The sequence below is a fragment of the Diceros bicornis genome, chromosome 3, assembly GCF_020826845.1.
Source record: "Diceros bicornis minor isolate mBicDic1 chromosome 3, mDicBic1.mat.cur, whole genome shotgun sequence".
In the NCBI taxonomy this organism is placed as follows: Eukaryota; Metazoa; Chordata; class Mammalia; order Perissodactyla; family Rhinocerotidae; genus Diceros; species Diceros bicornis.
The window spans coordinates 77,610,200-77,628,430 of NC_080742.1; the positions used below are offsets into that span (position 1 = coordinate 77,610,200).

Sequence of the window (18,231 nt, forward strand, 5' to 3'; positions counted from 1 at the left end):
ATGGGGATGAGGGCTGGGCCTGCCTGACCTTCCAGACTGGGTTTCTGCTCACTGACCGGGCAGGAGATGGTTGGGGCTACAGAACTGACTCTTCACCCGGGCCTCTGCTCTTTCTCCTCTGCCATTTCTCCTCTGGTTCCTCTGCCATCAGGCTCCTCTGCCCCATCTCCCTCCACCCCACGCCACTGGGAATGCGTGTCTGTCTCCAGAGCTGAGCCCTGACCCAAGGAGCCTGTCCTGGGATGAGGCTGGGGTGGGGGTGGCCCCCATCCTGGGGCCTGTGCTAACTGGCTTCCCCTCCCCAGGTGACTATGAGGTCTCTATCAAGTTCAACGATGAGCACATCCCAGACAGCCCCTTTGTGGTACCCGTGGCCTCCCTCTCAGATGACGCTCGCCGCCTCACTGTTACCAGCCTCCAGGTGTGTGCTGGGGAGTGGGGCCCCTCTGCCACTCTGAGAGACGGGCAGGAGTCGAGGATGGCAGGCCCATGTGGCCAGGGGCTTAGCAGTGACTTTGTGAGGGCCAGTCAGATGTCTCCTCTCTCCCACCATCTGTACAGCAGGGGGCTCCTTGCTTCCTTTTAGCTGCCCCTCAGGGTAGTCTTATCAGCCTCAGGAGCTCCTGTGCCTCTCTCTCTCCCACCCCACTCGAGAACTGGGCTCCATGCCCCATCCCCGGGCTCATCTTCACCTCCCCCAGAGCTTCCCCATTGGCCCCCCTCCTCCACAGAGTATCCCCAGGCCAGTCAGGGCCACACTCCTCTTTCCTCATCCAAGCTACCGAGCAGCAGTCCCCACAGTACATGTTAGCACTGGCTCCTCTGCCATCAGGCTCACTTTACGGGGTCTGGGTCTTACCTCCTCAGCCGGGACAGGGCACCTTATCTCTCAATCCCACTGTGCCCAGCACAGCCAGGAGGCCCCACCTCCCAGCAGATGGATGCCAGGGACACAGACCCGGCCCCCGCCTCCCTCCACCACCTTGTTGAGAGCCTCCTAGAGCTGGGCTGGGCAGCAGGGGCCACGTTGGAGATGGGAGGTGGGAGCCTCCGGGCTGGGCGTACAGTGGGAGCAGTGTCGAGCTGCAGAAGAGCGCTCCAGACCCTCCCAGGAGTCTGAGCACCCTCCATGGTCTCCACAGGAGACGGGGCTCAAGGTGAACCAGCCAGCGTCCTTTGCAGTACAGTTGAATGGTGCGCGGGGCGTGATCGATGCGAGGGTACACACGCCCTCGGGGGCGGTGGAAGAGTGCTATGTCTCCGAGCTGGACAGTGGTGAGCTGGCCCTGCCCTTGCCCGCCCTGCCCACCCCTGCTCGCCCCTGCCACACTTCTGGGAAGTGGAGGGGAAGACAAAGGCTTACCCACCAACCCTCTGCCCCACAGACAAGCACACCATCCGCTTCATCCCCCATGAGAATGGCGTCCACTCCATCGATGTCAAGTTCAATGGTGCCCACATCCCTGGCAGTCCCTTCAAGATCCGTGTTGGGGAGCAGAGCCAGGCTGGGGACCCAGGCTTGGTGTCAGCCTATGGTCCCGGGCTTGAGGGAGGCACCACAGGTGAGTGCCGGGGCTGGGGAGGGGTGGACAGTGGGGTGCTCAGCCTCCAGTCCTGTATCGCTCTGCCCCAGAGGCAGGGGCAGTGCTCATGAGCCCTGAGTCCTCTCAGAGGCCTGCTCTGGGGAGCCTGGGGCCTGGCCCATCCCAGCTTTAGGCCCCAAGCCCTTCCTGCCTACAGCCTTGCTACCTCTGGCCCCCAGGTGTGTCATCAGAGTTCATCGTCAACACCCTGAATGCTGGCTCGGGGGCCTTGTCTGTGACCATTGATGGCCCCTCCAAGGTGCAGCTGGACTGTCGGGAATGTCCTGAGGGCCACGTGGTCACTTACACACCCATGGCCCCTGGCAACTACCTCATTGCCATCAAGTATGGGGGCCCGCAGCACATCGTGGGCAGCCCCTTCAAGGCCAAAGTCACAGGTGAGTCCCCCAAGTGGGGGAAGGTCCCTCCAGCCCAGCCTGCAGCCCAGCCCATCCTGGATGGCTCCAGTGGCCATTCACATTCAGGCCACAGGCTGCCCCAAACATCATGGGCAAGTTATCAGGAATAAGGTGGGCCTGGCTTTACCCAGCACACTGTTCTGTGGAGTTGTGTAGAATCATTTTTAAAAACCAAATCCTGGGGCCGGCCCGGTGGCGCAGCGGTTAAGTGCGTGTGCTCCGCTTCAGCAGCCTGAGGGTTCACAGGTTCAGATCCTGGGCGCGCACCGACACACCACTTGTCAAGTCAGGCTGTGGCGGCGTCCCATATAAAGTAGAGAAAGATGGGCACAGATGTTAGCCCAGGGCCAATCTTCCTTGGCAAAAAGAGGAGGATTGGCATCAGATATGTTAGCTCAGGGCTGATCTTCCTCACAAAAAATAAAAAAATAAAAACCAAATCCTTCCTCTTTATTGCTGTCCATCATTTGATTAATCTTTTGCCTGTGGTGGCTCCCCAAGCTTTAGCTTAACTTTCGGCCCTCCCAGCTCCCCACATTTCTGGCTTCCAACAGGACAGAGCTCAGTAAATATTTAGCTGTCCTTTTGGAAGCTGCATGAAGGATTAGTTGGATACATGTTCCTTTTTAAAGTAGGACTCTTATCCTGTGACTTGAGTCCCAAACAAAGCCAAGAGGGGCGAGGGATGGAGCCATCGGAGGCCCAGACTTCGGGATAAGCCTGCCCTGGAGCCGGGAGCCCGAGCTCGTTTGGAATGGGGTGCCTCTCCTAGGATGCCACAGCTGAGGAAGGGAGTGTGGCCCGGGACCCTGAGTCCCACGGGACTGTCACTGCCGGCCAAGGGCCTGCTGCCTCAAGAAGGGCAGGCCTCTGACCCAGCTTGTGGCCACCCCTCTCTGCCCCTCAGGTCCCCGGCTATCTGGAGGCCACAGCCTTCATGAAACATCCACAGTTCTGGTGGAGACTGTCACCAAGTCATCCTCAAGCCGCGGCTCCAGCTACAGCTCCATCCCCAAGTTCTCCTCGGATGCCAGCAAGGTGGTGACACGGGGCCCCGGGCTATCCCAGGCCTTTGTGGGCCAGAAGAACTCCTTCACCGTGGACTGCAGCAAAGCAGGCATGCTGAGGGGGCGGAGGGAGGGTCTGCCAGGGTGAGCAAGTGTGCAGGAACGTGGGGGTGGGGCAGGGACTGGCAGGGGCCCAGGGCCCCTGGTGTGAGCCCGTCTCTCGCTGTCTCCCTCTCTAGGCACTAACATGATGATGGTGGGTGTGCACGGGCCCAAGACCCCCTGTGAGGAGGTGTACGTGAAGCACATGGGGAACCGGGTGTACAACGTCACCTACACCGTCAAGGAGAAAGGAGACTACATCCTCATCGTCAAGTGGGGTGACGAGAGTGTCCCCGGAAGCCCCTTCAAAGTCAACGTGCCGTGAATCCCAAAGTGCCTCCCCCAGCCTTGGCCCCCACCTCTGGCCGAACACACACTCTCACACACACACACACACACACACACACACGTGCCACACCCAGATGCACACTCGCAGAATCAGTTACCACAAACGCCTGCCTTGGTGTGTGACATGAATGGCACAGCCTCTCCACCCTGCTGTGCCCCCAGGGGTTGGAGGGCCTTGTCTGTCTCAGGGCAGTGTCCCTCCCCTCAAATGTGACATGAGGGCAGACTGGGGGTTGGGGGGGCCAGGGAAGCCCTGAGTTTTCTGATGGGCCTGAGGTCAGTGGGGGAGCACATGTTTGGGGGTGTCTGCATGTGTGAGAGAGATTACCCTCAAACCGCACTGCCGGCCGTACTCCTTGCCGCTGAGGACTGTGTCTGGCCCCTCTGGTGGCCACAACCACCAGAGTGTTAAGGACTTGGAAAAGCAAGCACAATCAGAGAAGAAAACAGACCCAGAACCAGCGGCAGCACTGGCACGTGGCCCAGCGGGGGGTGATTTATCCTCCGCCCCAGCCAGGCTTCCTGGGGGACTGATTTCTCTTTTTTTATGGTTGCACAGCTCTGCCCCACAGGGGGCCTTTTTTACACACTGCGAGGCCCAGCTTTCTGGGGGGACTTTTGCACATGTCATGCGGCTCAGCTGGGAGCCACTTAGGTGGAAAACTCCAAATAAAGTGCAGCCTGTCGCAGAGGCTTGGCTGTCCCTTGTGTGTGTGCTCTCCATGGCTGGTGACCTTCTGGCCCACTGACACTACATCAGGGAGGCACAGGCCGCTGGCTGAGCCCTGGAGGACTGACCCAGGCCAAGGCGAAGGGCCTGGGGCAGAGGGCCACACCTCTGGGCCACCTATTTGGTGAGGTCTGGGATGTTGGTGGAATGCTTGCAAGAACCAGGGGTGGCAGTGGGGCATGTTAAGGGACGTGGGGCTCAGGGATGTGGGATCCATCCTCAGATTCCTGAAGATCTAGTGAGAGAGGGAGGTGGACACTATGTTTTAGAAGACTGCCCTAGGACTACTGGGAGGCCATCTTCAGTTCAGCTTGATCTCAAAGATGTTCTCCAAATTAGGACCTTAAAACAGTGAGTGCTGACTCACAGGAATGCTCCTCACCCAGCAGGCAGGCGGAACCACACGCAAACCCAGGAACCTACACTCCAGCCAGGTCCTGGGTCAAATCTGGGCCTGCTCCCTCCACACTTCCAGCCCTGACCTTGCTCAAGGCCTCCCTCCTGAATTCCTGCACCAGTCTCTTCACTTAGCCTCCCTGGCCCACCAGCCTCTTCACTACTAGCCTCCCTCCAGCCCCATCAGCTCCCTCCAACCCGCCCCCACGCCGCAGCCAGAAGGGAACACATTAAAGGGATTATGCCCCTCTAGTTTAGGACCCTTCTGTGGCTCACTCCTGCTCCAGGCTAAAGTTTACTCCTCCTAACAAGGCCAACAAGGCCTCCAGGTTCAGACACCAGCCTCCCCATTGTTCATCCAAAAAGCCCTCACATTGGGCAGTGTGCCCACTCCTCATCGCACCTCCACCTCTGACTCCTCTTCACAGCCTCTAGTTTCCTGGGCACCCATGCTGGTGTCCGGGCCTCTGCACAGGCACACTCCTGCCTCTCTACCCTCATCTTCCTGGCCAACAGGAAGCTTTCCTGGACCCCTCCCTGCCCTTCCGGATCAGCCCCCCAGCTCCCATATGGCCCTGGGGCACATCTTTGGCTGCGTTTACCACCCTGATCTGTGACCATGTATCTGTGGGTTGGCCTCCCCCACCAGATTGAGCTCCCTGACCCTGGGAGGTCTGATACAGACAAGGGTGACCAATGAATAAATGAATGAGCAACTGAGTAGCCAGAGCAGGGCAAAGAAGTATTTCACTCAATTGATCCCCCAACTCTAGTCCTGTCCCCGGATATTTCACCACATGGTGGTGGGTTGGCTCCGAATCCCCGTCCTCCTCCCCTCTTCACTCAGCAGCCTATCTGCCTCACTCCTCTTTAAGTTTCATCTTTCCCTTCTCCCTCCTCGCTCTGAATCCTGGCCCCTCAAGACCCCTCCAGGGCCTCTCTTTCTGTACGTCTGCCGCCATCCCCGTGATATTTTTCACCCTCCCCTCAGTGCTGCAGGGAGCTCTTTGAGGACAGAAATCATATTTTATCAATCTTGTGTCCTCAGCCTCTACTGGTGGCCACATTTGATAAACACTGGCTGAATGAAGGAGTGAGTGATGAAGGTGGTGCTGTCCCAGCTTCTTGCTTCACCTGACAAACCCACTGAAGGCGGGATGCATTCTCTTCAGTACCAACCACTCATGGCCACTGCAGGCCAGTTCCCTACCAGGCACCCTTCCTCACTCCCTGCCCTCCCTCCCAGCTTGCCCCCACACGTGAGCGTTTTCCTGGATGGTTTGCTGGCCTCCCCCCTCAGTTTCAGCCGCCCTCCACCTGTGTGTTGATGTGTTTACAGATGTCCAGCCAGCTGCTCTCCCCCAACTACAGTATGGTCCTGGGTGCAGAGCACTTATGGGCTCTATTTGACTTAATCCTACAACCCCATTGAGGAGAGGTTATTATTATCTGAAGAAACCAAGGCCCTGCGAATTTTGGTGATGAGTCCAAAATCATACCTCTAAGTAGCAGGGCAGAGATTCAAACCAGGTGTGCCCCAATCTCGGGCCTATCATACAAATAACCACCAGACCACACTGTCTGGACATCTCAAGCACTCTAAACTCGCAAATCACACACCAGACGCCAGGGTGCCTGTTTGTTAAAAGTGAGGAAGAAAAAGTGGACCTTTCCCCTTTGACGTGTTTGTCTCACACAGCACACCCTCAGGAGTGCTACTCCTATCCACCTAGCTGCACAGGCTAGAAACCTGGAAGGCACCTGGGTCTCTCACTCCCCAAACACATCCAATCCAAAAACCAGTTTTGTCCATTCCGTCTCTAAATATCTCTTGACTCCATCTACTTCTCCACATTCCTCATTATCAGTACCTGAGTTCTGGCCACCACCATCTCTAATCACAAAGGTTTCTCCCCCTCCTCCTCCTTTGGTCTTGCCTCTGCACAAAGCGCCCATCTCAGTGCTCTCTCTAAAACATAAATCCGAAGATATCATTCTCTTGCTTAAATTCCTTCAGTGGCTTAGGATAACTCTGTCCGCAGGATAACTTCCTCAGATTCTTTAACTTTTCTTGAAGGCAATTACACTCTCTAGTCACCAAGACCTTTTGCACACACTGTTCCTCTTGCCTAGAACACTCTCCTCTCCTCTTTTCTAGCCCCTTCATCCTGCTGACAACCTTCTTTGAGCGCTCTTTCGCCCCCTGGGTTAGTTACTCCTGATGTGCGCTTCCGCCTACTGCTCACATTTTATCAGTTAACACACCGCTTTGTAATTGCCTGTTCACTTGACTCTCTACCTCACTAGACAGTATGATCATTAAGTTGTTCGTCCTTTTATTAACTGAACAAATATGTATTAATTGTTAACTATGTGCCATAGTTACATACATACATACACGATATAGACCTTGCCCTCAAGAACAGGAAGTGTCTTTTCTTCTTTCGGGACTCGGCATCTCACAGCAGTAGACTCAAACTGTTGAACGAGCGATCGAACGTGCCCGGACGAGCCGGCGGGGCCGGGCGGACTTCTGGGAATCGTAGTCCCCGAGTTCGGACCTCTCTTTATGGCGCAGGCGTATTCAGATCCAGGCGGTTTTGCTATTAATGCGCATGTCCCGGGGGGGCGGGGGGGGAGTGGTGGAACTGCGCATGTCTAAAGGGTGGGGGTGAGGCTGAAAAGGCGGTGCACTGCGGAGGCGGGGCTTCGGTGGCTTCAGGTGGTCTGGGCAGATCTCTGCCTGGCTGTGAGGATGGCGGGGAGGGGGAAGCTCATTGCGGTGATCGGAGACGAGGACACGGTGACTGGCTTCCTGCTGGGCGGCATAGGGGAGCTTAACAAGAACCGCCAGCCTAATTTCCTGGTGGTGGAGAAAGATACAACCATCAATGAGATCGAAGACACTTTCCGGTACGGTGGCCCACGAGGTCCGAACGAGACCCTCTCCTGTGGGTGCGCGGGGAGAAGGTGGGGGCGGCGCGGGGACCAGGCGGGCGGGGTCAGCGCTGGGCTTCCAGACCCCGGCCGAGGGTCAGATCCCGACCTCGAGGGTCAGGGAAGTCCGTCCGCCCGCTCTTCTGGAGCGGAGACCTCCGCGTCCCAAGTTCCCTTTTTGGGGCTTGGTGGGGCCGGGGCTGCGTCGGGTCACGAGCTTCCCCTCACATGACCGTGTGTCAGGAAAGAAGGGGAAAAGAACTCGTGACAGGCGCCGCCCCCCGCCGCGGTAGCTGGGCGTCCAGAGCGTCCAGCCTCCGGAGGGGGCCAGTCTCAGCGCCTCCTCAGGGGTTCCTCCAGTTCACCTGTAGAGCAGGCTCCCGGCTTTGGCCTTGGAATCACTCGACTCTTTTGCTAATTGATCCTTAAAGGAACCACACACTCAGTGAACACCTAGGCGGTGGTCTCGGGCTTTCTTGTATTTGTAACTTCCTAAGGCTCACAATCACCCGTAAGGTACGGGTTATTATTCTCACTTACAGGTGAGAAAACTAAAGCTCAGAGAGGTTAAGGCACATACCAAAGTCACACCATTTGGAAGAGGCAGAGTGGAGATTTGAACCCAGTGCTAACCTTTCCTGCCTCTCTTAAGCCGGGTCCACACTCTGCTTGTGCAGCTCTCCTCAGTCTGCCTTGGAATTTCCCATTGTATTGAGCACAGTGGGTAGAGTATAAGGACTCTGTCCTACCTTCTGCTAAGACCTGGCACTTGAAGTCCTCATTTTCTGCCCCGGGTTAAGAGTGATAGCGTCAAGGTGTGGGTGCAGGCATGTTCCTTAATCCAGGAGGTGTTCTGGTGACTAGAATTGAGGATGCCAGCCTCCTCTTTCCCTCACCCCTTCTCTAGGGCCTCTGTTGCCAAGTCTCAGGAACAAACCACTCTGATCTGTTTCCCCCTAAACAGTCGGGACCTGAGCTGCCAGCTGAGACTGGTTCCTGCTGCCTGGGGTATGATAGGCCCTGACCTGGGAGGCTGATCTCTAAGCAGTTTAGTAAAATGATCCAAGTTGTCATGGGAGAAGGACAAATTTTACTCCAAGAACTTTCCATGTCTCCAACCAAAGGAGACCTCAGAGATCAAGTCTAACCTCCCCCAATGCCTGGCACAGAGTGGGTGCTCAGTAAATAGTTTTTAATGAGTAAATAAATTAATGAATGGGTGGGTGATCACAAGAAAGGAAGATCCGGTGCCAAATTCTCTTTGTACAGAAAGTGTGATTCCTTTGTTACTGATTTTCCTCTTTTGCTGTGTTCTTGGCTCGTGCCAAGCTTCCCCTCTGCACATCAGCAGCAGCATAGACCTTGAGGCCTTTAGTGGTCTCATCAACCCCCTTTTTAAAAAAAAAATCTAATTTGCTTTCCTTTGAAAAGTTAATGTGTTCCCTGTGGTTTGCAAGTTAATCTTTCAAAGGTATACACATTGAGAAGTCTTACTCCCACCTTTGTCCTCTTCTACCTCATTACCTCCTCCTTCACTCCTATGGATAACCACTTTGTTTTTTCCTTTCTGGTTTTTTGTTTTTTAATCAGTTGTGGTTTTTTTTTTGCTGAGAAAGATTCACCCTGAGCTAACATCTGTTGCCAATCCTCCTCTTTTTTTTGCTTGAGAAAGATTAGCCCTGAGCCAAGATCTGCACCAGTCTTCCTCTATTTTATACGTGGGTCACCGCTGCAGCATGGCTTACCAGTGGTGTAGGTCCGTGCCCCAGATTTGAACCCATGAACCTGGGCCGCTGAAGCCGAGTGTGCTGAACTTAACCACTACACCACAGGGCCCGCTCCTGTCTGCTTTTTCTTTATGCAAATATAAAGGGACAGACATATATATTCTCATCCTCTCCCTTTCTTACACAAAGACAACATATGGAATACACTGGCATGCACCCTAACCTTCATTACCAGTTCACTTGGGAACCTTACAAGCAGGGGAGGTAGAAGCCAACCCTGACAGCCGTGGCCCTTAGCTTTTGAATGAAACTGATTATGGATAGAATGGAGAAAGTCTAGTGTAGTAACCTTTTCCCTTGTCCTCTGCGCTCTCTGGGTCAAGCCCATTCCCCTCTGCAGCCCAGCCCACCAACTCAGAGTAGGCTGCCTTGGACTCCCTTCTCTTCTCTCCCAACAGGCAGTTTCTAAACCGGGATGACATTGGCATCATCCTTATCAACCAGTACATCGCAGAGATGGTGCGGCATGCACTCGACGCCCACCAGCGCTCCATTCCAGCTGTTCTGGAGATCCCGTCCAAGGAGCACCCCTATGACGCCGCCAAGGACTCCATCCTGCGCAGGGCCAAGGGCATGTTCACGGCCGAAGACCTGCGTTAGGGCACTCCCCACAGCCCTGCAGCCCCTCCCTCAATTTCAGGCCTTTCCCCAGGCTTGCATCAGCCCTTCTCTAAGTTTTGAGCCTCTGATTTCCAATTCCCTGCCCCTTTCTACTCCATTGAGAGTCTAGGTGATGTGTTTCTAGGTTGCTGGGGCTCCGCCATTAAAATCAAGGCTGGTTAGGTAACAGGATGCCTGAGTGTCCTCTCTCTCCACTCCCTCTTCCCTTGTGCTATTATACAGTGTCATTGTTGATGTTAAATTAAAGTCACGTTCTTGCTTCTCGCCAAACTGAGGCTGGGTACTAGAACGGACACTTGTGGGATGAGGCTTTTGGGGCGATTAGATTGGCAGGGTTGAAAAGGTTCGGCCAAAGACCCAGGCAGGCATAGATGAGTTGGATCAGGAAGATTGTGCCAGAAGGCCATAACTTTGGTCTTGTGCATCAAAGAAGAACAGCTCTGGCGGGGAGGAATGGGAGGAGGCTTGTGCCCAGGCCCTGGCTCTCCCACTTCAGTTTGTATTGGGCTGAGAGGGGACCTCGCCCCAAGGGATGGAAGCAGAAAGCACAGGAAAGCTGGAAGTCTGTGATACTAGACCAGGCCTGGATCCTGCAAGAGGTTTGGGGATCAAGGCTCTTAGCCAGCGGGCCCTGGCCTGAGGCTGCCTCGGGAAGTGAGGCATGTGAGGTCTGCTGAGGGCATGGCAAGTAGAACCCTGGCCCTGTGTGAGGTGAGGCTTGGTTGCCGGGTGACTGTCCCTGGGCAGCTCCCTGCTGTCAGCAGGACTCTGCTTGCTGTGCTCACCCCTCAGCTGCAGCCACCCTGGTACTGCTCCTTCCCTTGCCACCATGTCACGTCAACTCAACATGGATACGCTGCGGCAGAACTTCTGGAAGGAGGAATACCTGAGGGAGAAGATGTTGCGCTGTGAATGGCATCGCAAGTACGGGTCGATGGTGAAGGCCAAGCAGAAGGCTAAGGCTGCAGCTCGCCTGCCCCTCAAACTGCCCACCCTACACCCCAAAGCCCCACTCTCACCCCCACCTGCCCCCAAAGCAGTCCCTTCCAGGGCCACCAGCCCTGCCCAGGAGGCTCCTATTCAGTCAGAAATGTACCCAGTGCTGCCTGCCACCCGAGCCCTGCTGTATGAAGGCATCTCCCACGACTTCCAGGGACGCTACCGATACCTCAACACCCGAAAACTGGACATGCCCGAGAGGCGCTACCTCTTCCCCATCACCACCAACTTCACATACGGCTGGCAGCTGGGTGAGCCCCAACCTCCTGGAAATGATTCACCTCACGAACAGAGAGCACCTGCCACAAGTCAGGCAGTACTTGGCACTAGGCACATAAGACACCTAGTGGAGGGTCCGGGCCATAGACATAACAGCAAAGAAATGTCTGAGAGGGACAAGTTCCGAGATGAGACTAGGAAGTGATGAGGGGGGAAGGGGGCGTGTGCTGCTTTAAGCTGGTTTGTCAGGAAAGGCCTCTGGGGACCTAAAGGCTGAGAGCTAAATGAGGAGGAGGAGGAGTTCAGATTTTAAGTGCGAGAGGAAGCCAGTGGAGGGTTTTAAGCAGGTGAGTGACACTGATGTACTTTTTTAAAAAAATCAACCCTGACTATTCTGTGGGTAACGGCTTTTTCAGGGGAAAGAGTAGACTCTGGCAGGTGAGTGAGGCAGCTATTTGAGTTATCCTGGCAAGAGACGACAGTGGCTTGGGTTAGGGTGATTAGCAGTAGAGCTGAAATAGATTCAGGATATGTTTTGGAGGAAGAATCAGAACTTACTGATGGATTGAATGAGAGAAGGGGAAAGGAACGCAAGGGTGACGCCCAGGTGTTCGGCTGAAGTGGCACTGACAGGGAAGACTGGGAGAGGAGCTGGGCTGGAGGCTTGTGCTGGGGGTGTCAGTGAGGCGGCTGTGTTTGGAAATCTGGCCCTCTTGAGCAAGCTCAGAGCTGAAGATGCAAATTTGGGGTCATCAGAATATAGATGGTCTTTAAAGCCTTGAGACTGGGCAAGCTCACCTAGGGAGTTGAGAAGCTGGAATCTGACAGGAGGAGAGGCAGGGGCCACAGAGAGGGTTAGGGAGATGGTGTTGGCAGGAAGGCTGTCCATCTGGACTGAGGGTGCTTTTTCTGTGAGGCTGAGTCAAAGTCATCAGCTAGGAGGGAGAGGAGCAGGGACAGTGGCATGGTTTGAGAGGAAGAGTTGTGGTGTGGGAAAAGGACAATGCCAGGCAGTATTATGGGATGGCTGGGTGATGCTGAGTTTCCGATGCTGAGTGTCCCTTTGCTGTCTGTGGTCATGACTTTCAAGTGAGACTACTCAGTCATGTGTCTTGGAGTGCCTGTGCAGAAAAGGTAGGTGGTTGGGGATAAACAGAGTTGAGATTTTGCCTAAAAAGTACCCCCACTTTCCCCAGGGCCCTAAAGGGGGAGTAAAGGGAGCAATTTCCCAACAAAAGCAGAAAGCAAGCCCCAGAAGGGGAGCAGGAAGTAGAAGGAAACCCCATTTCTCCCAGAGAAGTCTAGCTCTGTTCCTGTGACAGGCAGGCTGGGTGTCCTGCCACCTCCCTCCATGAAGGATCCTGAGGCCAGGGGTAATGATGGCACACAGCTGACCCACATTCTGCCATCACTACTGACCCAGGCACCCAGCCAGCTCCCTGTTTTCCCATAGCCCCACTCCTCAGAAGCACTTTTTATTTCTTTGCACATACAAAGTGGATACAACATGGTCAGATTTCTAGGGCTCTGCAGGCAGGGATCCCTTTCCCAGGAACCCATTCCTGGCCTCTGACATCTCTTCTCAGGGCCCCCAGCGAAGCAAAAACTGGTCTCCTGCAAGATGTGCCGCATTGAATCCTTCTTCCGCAAGAACGGGGCCTTCGCACTGCTTGACCCCCGGGACCTGGCCCTCTGACCTTGGCCAGGCAGTAGGCTTAGGGGAGAGAAGAAGAAATACCAAGCCTCCTGGTGGGGCGAAGCTGCTGTGTGTGTCTGTGTCTCTGGCTCTCCCAGGCCCTGAGGCTGCCTTCTGGGCCTTTCTGAAACCACCTCCCACTGCAGTTGCTGACCTGCAGGTTTCCTTTTGTTTTTTCCTTAACCGCAGTGTCTTTAATCATCCCCTTGAAGGTTCAGCAATGGCTACAGGGGGCGGGGAAGTGTGAGCACTACTCTCCTGGTGCAGGCTCCTCAGCGCCAGGGGGCCACAGTAGCTGCTGGAAGTTCTGGGTGTTCCTGGGGATAGAGTAGCCTGTCATCCCAGATGCCAAAGAAAGGGACCACCACTGCCCCACAAGACTCCCCGCCCACCCCCTCACCTGGCCCCGAGGGCCCGCAGCCGCCCGGTCCTCTCCCGGTGCACCTGTTCCAGTTGCTCCCGCAGGGCGCGCCGCTGCCCCGCCGCGTCCTCCTGGGGCGGTGCCGAGCGCTAAGCACCCTCGCCTCTCAGCCCACCGCTCGACGGAGCCCGCAGGGGGCGGCACCCGGGTAGACCTCCCCTCCCGCGCTCGGTAGGTGTCCTACCGTAGCAGGTGCGCGGGCCACGCACTTCAAAGGGACCCAGGTCGCGCCCAGCTCCGCCCCGCCCCTCGCCCGAGCAAGATGGTCGTGGCCCCACCGCCTTCTCCTGGGGGTCTTGCCTGCGGCGGGAGCTGAGCCGGGCTGGGTGGGGGTCCCAGGGGGTGAACCCGGCAGTGGCGGTTCCTGGCGATGCGAAGGCGTTCCAGGACCTGAGGGAGGCGGCGGTTAGCGGCCAGCTGTCGCCCGCCCCTCGGTGCCCCGTCTTCCAGCGGGCCGGCCCGGCCCGGCCGGGGTACGCACCCGGAGCCGCTGCTGCTCGCGGTCCTGCCGCCGCCGGCGCCGGACCTCCCGGTGCAGCTCCAGCAGCCGCTGCAGAGCCGTCTCCTGCTGCGCCGCGCTCACGCTCGCCGACGCCTCCCTGCCCGGGGGCCCGAGCCAAGCGGCCTTCGAGGCCTTGGGGGCCTCAGCGCCGTCCCTCTGCCCCCGAGGGGCGCCCAAGAGCCTCTCGGGGCCGCCCGCCGGCAGCCCCCTCGCCTCGCCCACCTGCTGCGCCGCGGGGCCGGGGCCCTCTCCTGGGTCCTGCAGCCCGTGCGGATCGCGCACCAGCCCCGGGAGAGCTGCGGGGCGCTCTTGCTGCTCAGAGCCCCCGGGGCTTAGGGCTGCTAACATCATGGCTCCTGGGCCTGGGCGCAGCGGCCGGGCCGGGGGCCTCGGGGGCGGAAGGGGAGCCCGCGCCCCCTCCCGGGCGGCCCTCTGCTCTCCTACGGCCGGTGCTGATTCTCGTCTCCGCCTGTCGGCCTTACCCGGCATCAGCTGGGCGCTTCGTCCCCAGGGGCCTGGGCTCTGCCTTTCCCCAGGCTTTGGCATCTGTTCTTCCAGGGACCTGCAGAAGTCCCCAGGAATTCCCAGGGAGTCGCCTTCCTCCCGGGACTGTGTAGGCGCCTCTCTCTGTGCCCCCTCCCAGCCTTGTGAGATGAGGCCTCCGCCTTCGGAAGACTGAAGGATCTTCACTTCCCGGCCCTGAGGAGTCTCCTTACTCGGCTCCAGGAGGGCCTCCTTTCTCTGGCACTTAGGGTGATTTCCTCTTTGACCTTGAGGAGCCTCTTTGTTCTCATCCTGGGGCGCCTCCCACCTCTGACCCTCAGAGACCTCCTCCCTCAGAGCCTGAGAAACCTCCCCACTCTGATCCTGGTGTGTCTTCTCACTGTGACTCTGAGGAACTTCTTTGTTCTTCCCCCAGGGGGTTCCCCTCTCTGACTCTGAGGGGTCTCTTCTTTCTGCTCCTGGGGGTCCTCCTAGTCTCTGACTCTGAGGAATCTCAATCCTCAGCAGTTTCTGAAGTTCTGCTCTCTCCTGGCCCAGGCTCCAGCCCAGCCCCTAGGAGGAGGATCTTGGGGTTCTGGCAGGCCCTGGGAGGGCAGGCCTGAGGGCCCTGGGGCTCCCTGAGTGAGCTTTGTCCCCCTTAGGCTCCTGGATGGTGGTTGACAGGGCCTCTGGGTCATAGGCTTGCCTTGGCCCTTCTCTCCCCTCTGGGCCAGGTCCTGGGAAGGAAGATCACTTTGTCTCAGGCTTGTGAGGGAATCTGCATGTCAGGGCCACTGCCCCCAGGGGAGCCTGGAGACCCCAGTGTCTGCCTGTGTGGGCCTCACTTCCATTATAGCCCTTGCCTGATTCCTGAATTCTTTAACCCATGTTCTGAAGTGTAAAAGGCGCTTCACTGATGGGCCTTTCTTCCACCTGGCTACAGGCGGGGACACAGCCTCACCCCAGCAGCCTCCTCCCAGGCAGACTCCACCCCTACTATCCCCAATCTGAGAGGGTTCTTGTTTAGGATGCTTCGACACTTTCACCTTGAACTCTGAGCTTCCTGGTTCCCCAAAGCTGCTGGTGGTGGGGGGGTTCAGCTCTTGTAAGCAACCTGAGGGAGAAAGACCCATGTTGTGAGCCCTCTGCTCATGTCCCAGCCCCTCACACACATTTCGCCTGAACTGGAACCAAGAAGCCTAGGGAGTCCCCAGTGCATAAGGGGAGGGGGGTGCCCTGAGGGCTGGTGTTGAACTTCAAGGCTGTCATGGTTCATCATTCCACCTTTATTTACACAGCCTGCCATGTGCCTGCTTGTCATGTTTGCCTGCCAACAGCCATCCTCATCTTCCTCATCCTCCCAGCCAAGGCAGATCACCTCAGAGGAACTTGCACACCCTCTTCCTCAAAACCACCAGGGGAAGGGCCGGCCCTGTGGCCTAGTGGTTCAGTTGGGGGTGCTCGGCTTCGGGGGCCCAGGTTCGGTTCTCGGTTGAGGACCTACACCACTTGTCAGTGGCCATGTTGCGGCCATGACCCACATACAAAATAGAGAAAGATAGGCACAGATGTTAGCTCAGGGCGAATCTTCCTCAGCAAAAAAAAACCCCAAAAGACCACCAGGGCATGCCTGGGAGCAGGACTCCTTGGTCTGCTGACTCCTCAGGGTCCTCAGTCCCTCATAAGGACACCTCCACTTTGTCCTGTGCCCGTCCAGCCCTACTGTATGCACCTTACTTTACTATTATTAAGGAAAATCCTCCTTGGTTTCTGACAGCAAAATCAAATGAAATTCAAGAAGTGAATTTAGTGAATTTTAGGCCAGAGCCTGGCCTAAAAAACTGCAAGTCTTCATAATTAACAAAATGAATCTAAAAAAAGAGATGAAATGTTGCTGCTCCCTTGCAGCTGTGGAGGAAGGAGAGTCATTCTGCATCCATAAAACTACTTAAAAGAACTTGATTTCATAAGGTCTTAAATTGAGAACTTTCACAAGAATATTCCATCTTTATGCAATACGAATGTGTGAATATTCATAACAGTAACCAAATGGGAATGTTCTCTGTGAAAATAAATGTCTTTTGAAGAGTTTCTGAACAAAGACTAATAAGACTCCCAAGCCTTTAGAAATTATTGCCATAAACTGTGAAAATAACCTCCAACTCCCTCCCCCTGTAATTCTGATCTGTTGTCTTACTAGATAATTTATTTCTCTGGTAATAATGTTGTAATTGATATCTCTGTATTCCCATGAGACAATATATGTGTAAAAATTTCTCTGTCAACCAGAAAATAATCATTGGCATTTTCCTCTTCTCTCATGTGCATGATGGAACAATTAAAAGCTTATAGCTTTGCTAGGTTTATTATTTAATAAATCATTTGAAAATCTGTTTCATTTAAATTAACAGACCCAGGGCTCACAGCATCCATCCCCCTGAATTCTAATGGCCTGTTTATTGTCATGCTCTCTCACTAGGCTGTGATCTCCTCCTAGACAAGGACCAAGTGATGGGGCCAAGTCTCTCTTGTGCTCTGTACATCCCCAGTGCCTGGCATAAAGGTGGCAAATAGGCAGCACGGACAGCCATTACCCACATTCTCTCCTCTGAGTCCCAGCTCAGCTTCATAATCCTCCTGGACACAGTGCCTGAGATGGCTACCACCAGTCAGATGGAATTGGCACATAAAATAAAACCCACTTGTTGTCCCTGGGTGCCCCTGGCACCCAACAAAAACATGTGAGACAAAGAATGAGCGAGGAGTGGACTGGAATCCTGGGACTTGGGCTGAGGACTTCCCCATCTCCTTGCAATCGAATCTGGCCACCCCAGCCCAGGGGCTCCTGCCCTCCTGGCTGCTGACCCCTCCTGTCAATGTACCAGGTGCAGGCTCTGCAGGCATGCCAGGGCTCTCCCACCTTGGATCTGTGTCACTCCCGGCTTCATCCAGATCCAGAGCTGACGAGGGGTCCGCTGCCTGCCCCCTGCAGGAGTGCAAAGGCTCCCTCAGATGCATCTCTTGCATCTGGACTCTGAAAGGGGGGGGCAGTCTGTCTGCCAGTCCCCCCACCCCCAACAGGCTGCTGAGACTCCCCACCCCAACACCCAAAGTCAGTCCAGGGCAGCCTCCCCCAGCTCCTGCACCCACCACTGCATCCTGGGAGCTGGAACTCTGGGGTTACCCTTTCCAGGGGCTGTGGGGCAGCCATATGGGTGCAACTGAGTGAGAGCCCCAGGAGGAGCCTGGGGCATAAGGAGGGGGCACTGGGCAGGGCTGGGGAAGGAGACAGGGAAAAGGGTCCAGTGTTTGGTTGCTTTGTGTGGCAACACGGAGTGGACAGAATTCCCTGGGAAAAAGACTCACCCCTTCAGGAGCTGATGTTTCTGGCTCAGGGAGTCCCCAGTCTGGGGCGATGGGCACAGCCTGGAACTCTGGGAGGGTTGGGGGGTGCCCTAGTCCACAGGGCATCATCCCCCAATGTAGTAGGCAGCCTCTAAGACCACCCCCGGTGATCCCTCCTCCTGGCATCCATGCCCTTGTGGGATCTGCCCCCCTTCCCCTCCAAGTGAAGGAGCTTGGAAATGGATCTGCCCACTTGAGTCTTCAGATGAGACTGCAGTCCTGGCCAACAATGTTGGCTAGACACCTCCTTAGTGGTCATCACTAACACCCCCTCCTGCTACAGCTGAGGATGCCTCTGCCCAGAGAGGGCTACTAACCCGCCCAAAGTGCCTCAGGCAGTTGGTGGCTGAGCCGGGACTGGGAGGCACATTCCTAGTTCCCAGTCACCACAGCACCCTCCTTCCTAGAGGGGTGGGCCCAGCCACCAGCCCAGAAGGGAGGGCCTGCGGCTGGGGCTGCTCAGTGTCTCATCTCAGGGGCACCCTGGGCATCCATGCCTCTGCCCTCTGGGGCCCTACAGGCCTGCTTTCCCCTGGTGCTGCAGCCATGTCTAAAGGCTTCTAGGTATCACTGCGC

At 56.2% G+C, this 18,231-nt stretch overlaps 3 protein-coding genes across 6 annotated transcripts in view; all 3 read left to right on the forward strand.

Annotated features, from left to right (window-relative positions):
* The window catches only part of FLNC (filamin C), a 28,473-nt gene extending 24,323 nt beyond the window's left edge, over window positions 1-4,150 (forward strand). For all 4 annotated transcript variants that reach the window (XM_058529512.1, XM_058529522.1, XM_058529532.1 and 1 more), the window contains 6 exons: window positions 306-421; window positions 1,143-1,275; window positions 1,386-1,562; window positions 1,763-1,981; window positions 2,910-3,119; window positions 3,249-4,150. In XM_058529512.1, the coding sequence (XP_058385495.1) occupies window positions 306-421; window positions 1,143-1,275; window positions 1,386-1,562; window positions 1,763-1,981; window positions 2,910-3,119; window positions 3,249-3,436 (1,043 nt within the window). In that variant the 3' untranslated portion in view covers window positions 3,437-4,150. The remainder of the gene's footprint in view (window positions 1-305; window positions 422-1,142; window positions 1,276-1,385; window positions 1,563-1,762; window positions 1,982-2,909; window positions 3,120-3,248) is intronic.
* A 3,127-nt stretch (window positions 4,151-7,277) lies between these two features.
* On the forward strand, window positions 7,278-10,096 carry ATP6V1F (ATPase H+ transporting V1 subunit F). The gene is made up of 2 exons (XM_058529635.1): window positions 7,278-7,498; window positions 9,708-10,096. Exons 1-2 carry the CDS (start codon window positions 7,341-7,343, stop codon window positions 9,907-9,909), a joined length of 360 nt encoding a protein of 119 aa, XP_058385618.1. The 5' UTR covers window positions 7,278-7,340; the 3' UTR covers window positions 9,910-10,096.
* Window positions 10,097-10,187: 91 nt separating this feature from the next.
* SPMIP1 (sperm microtubule inner protein 1) lies at window positions 10,188-13,493 on the forward strand. The gene is made up of 2 exons (XM_058529621.1): window positions 10,188-11,180; window positions 12,735-13,493. Exons 1-2 carry the CDS (start codon window positions 10,760-10,762, stop codon window positions 12,842-12,844), a joined length of 531 nt encoding a protein of 176 aa, XP_058385604.1. The 5' UTR covers window positions 10,188-10,759; the 3' UTR covers window positions 12,845-13,493.
* The last annotated feature ends 4,738 nt before the right edge of the window (window positions 13,494-18,231 follow it).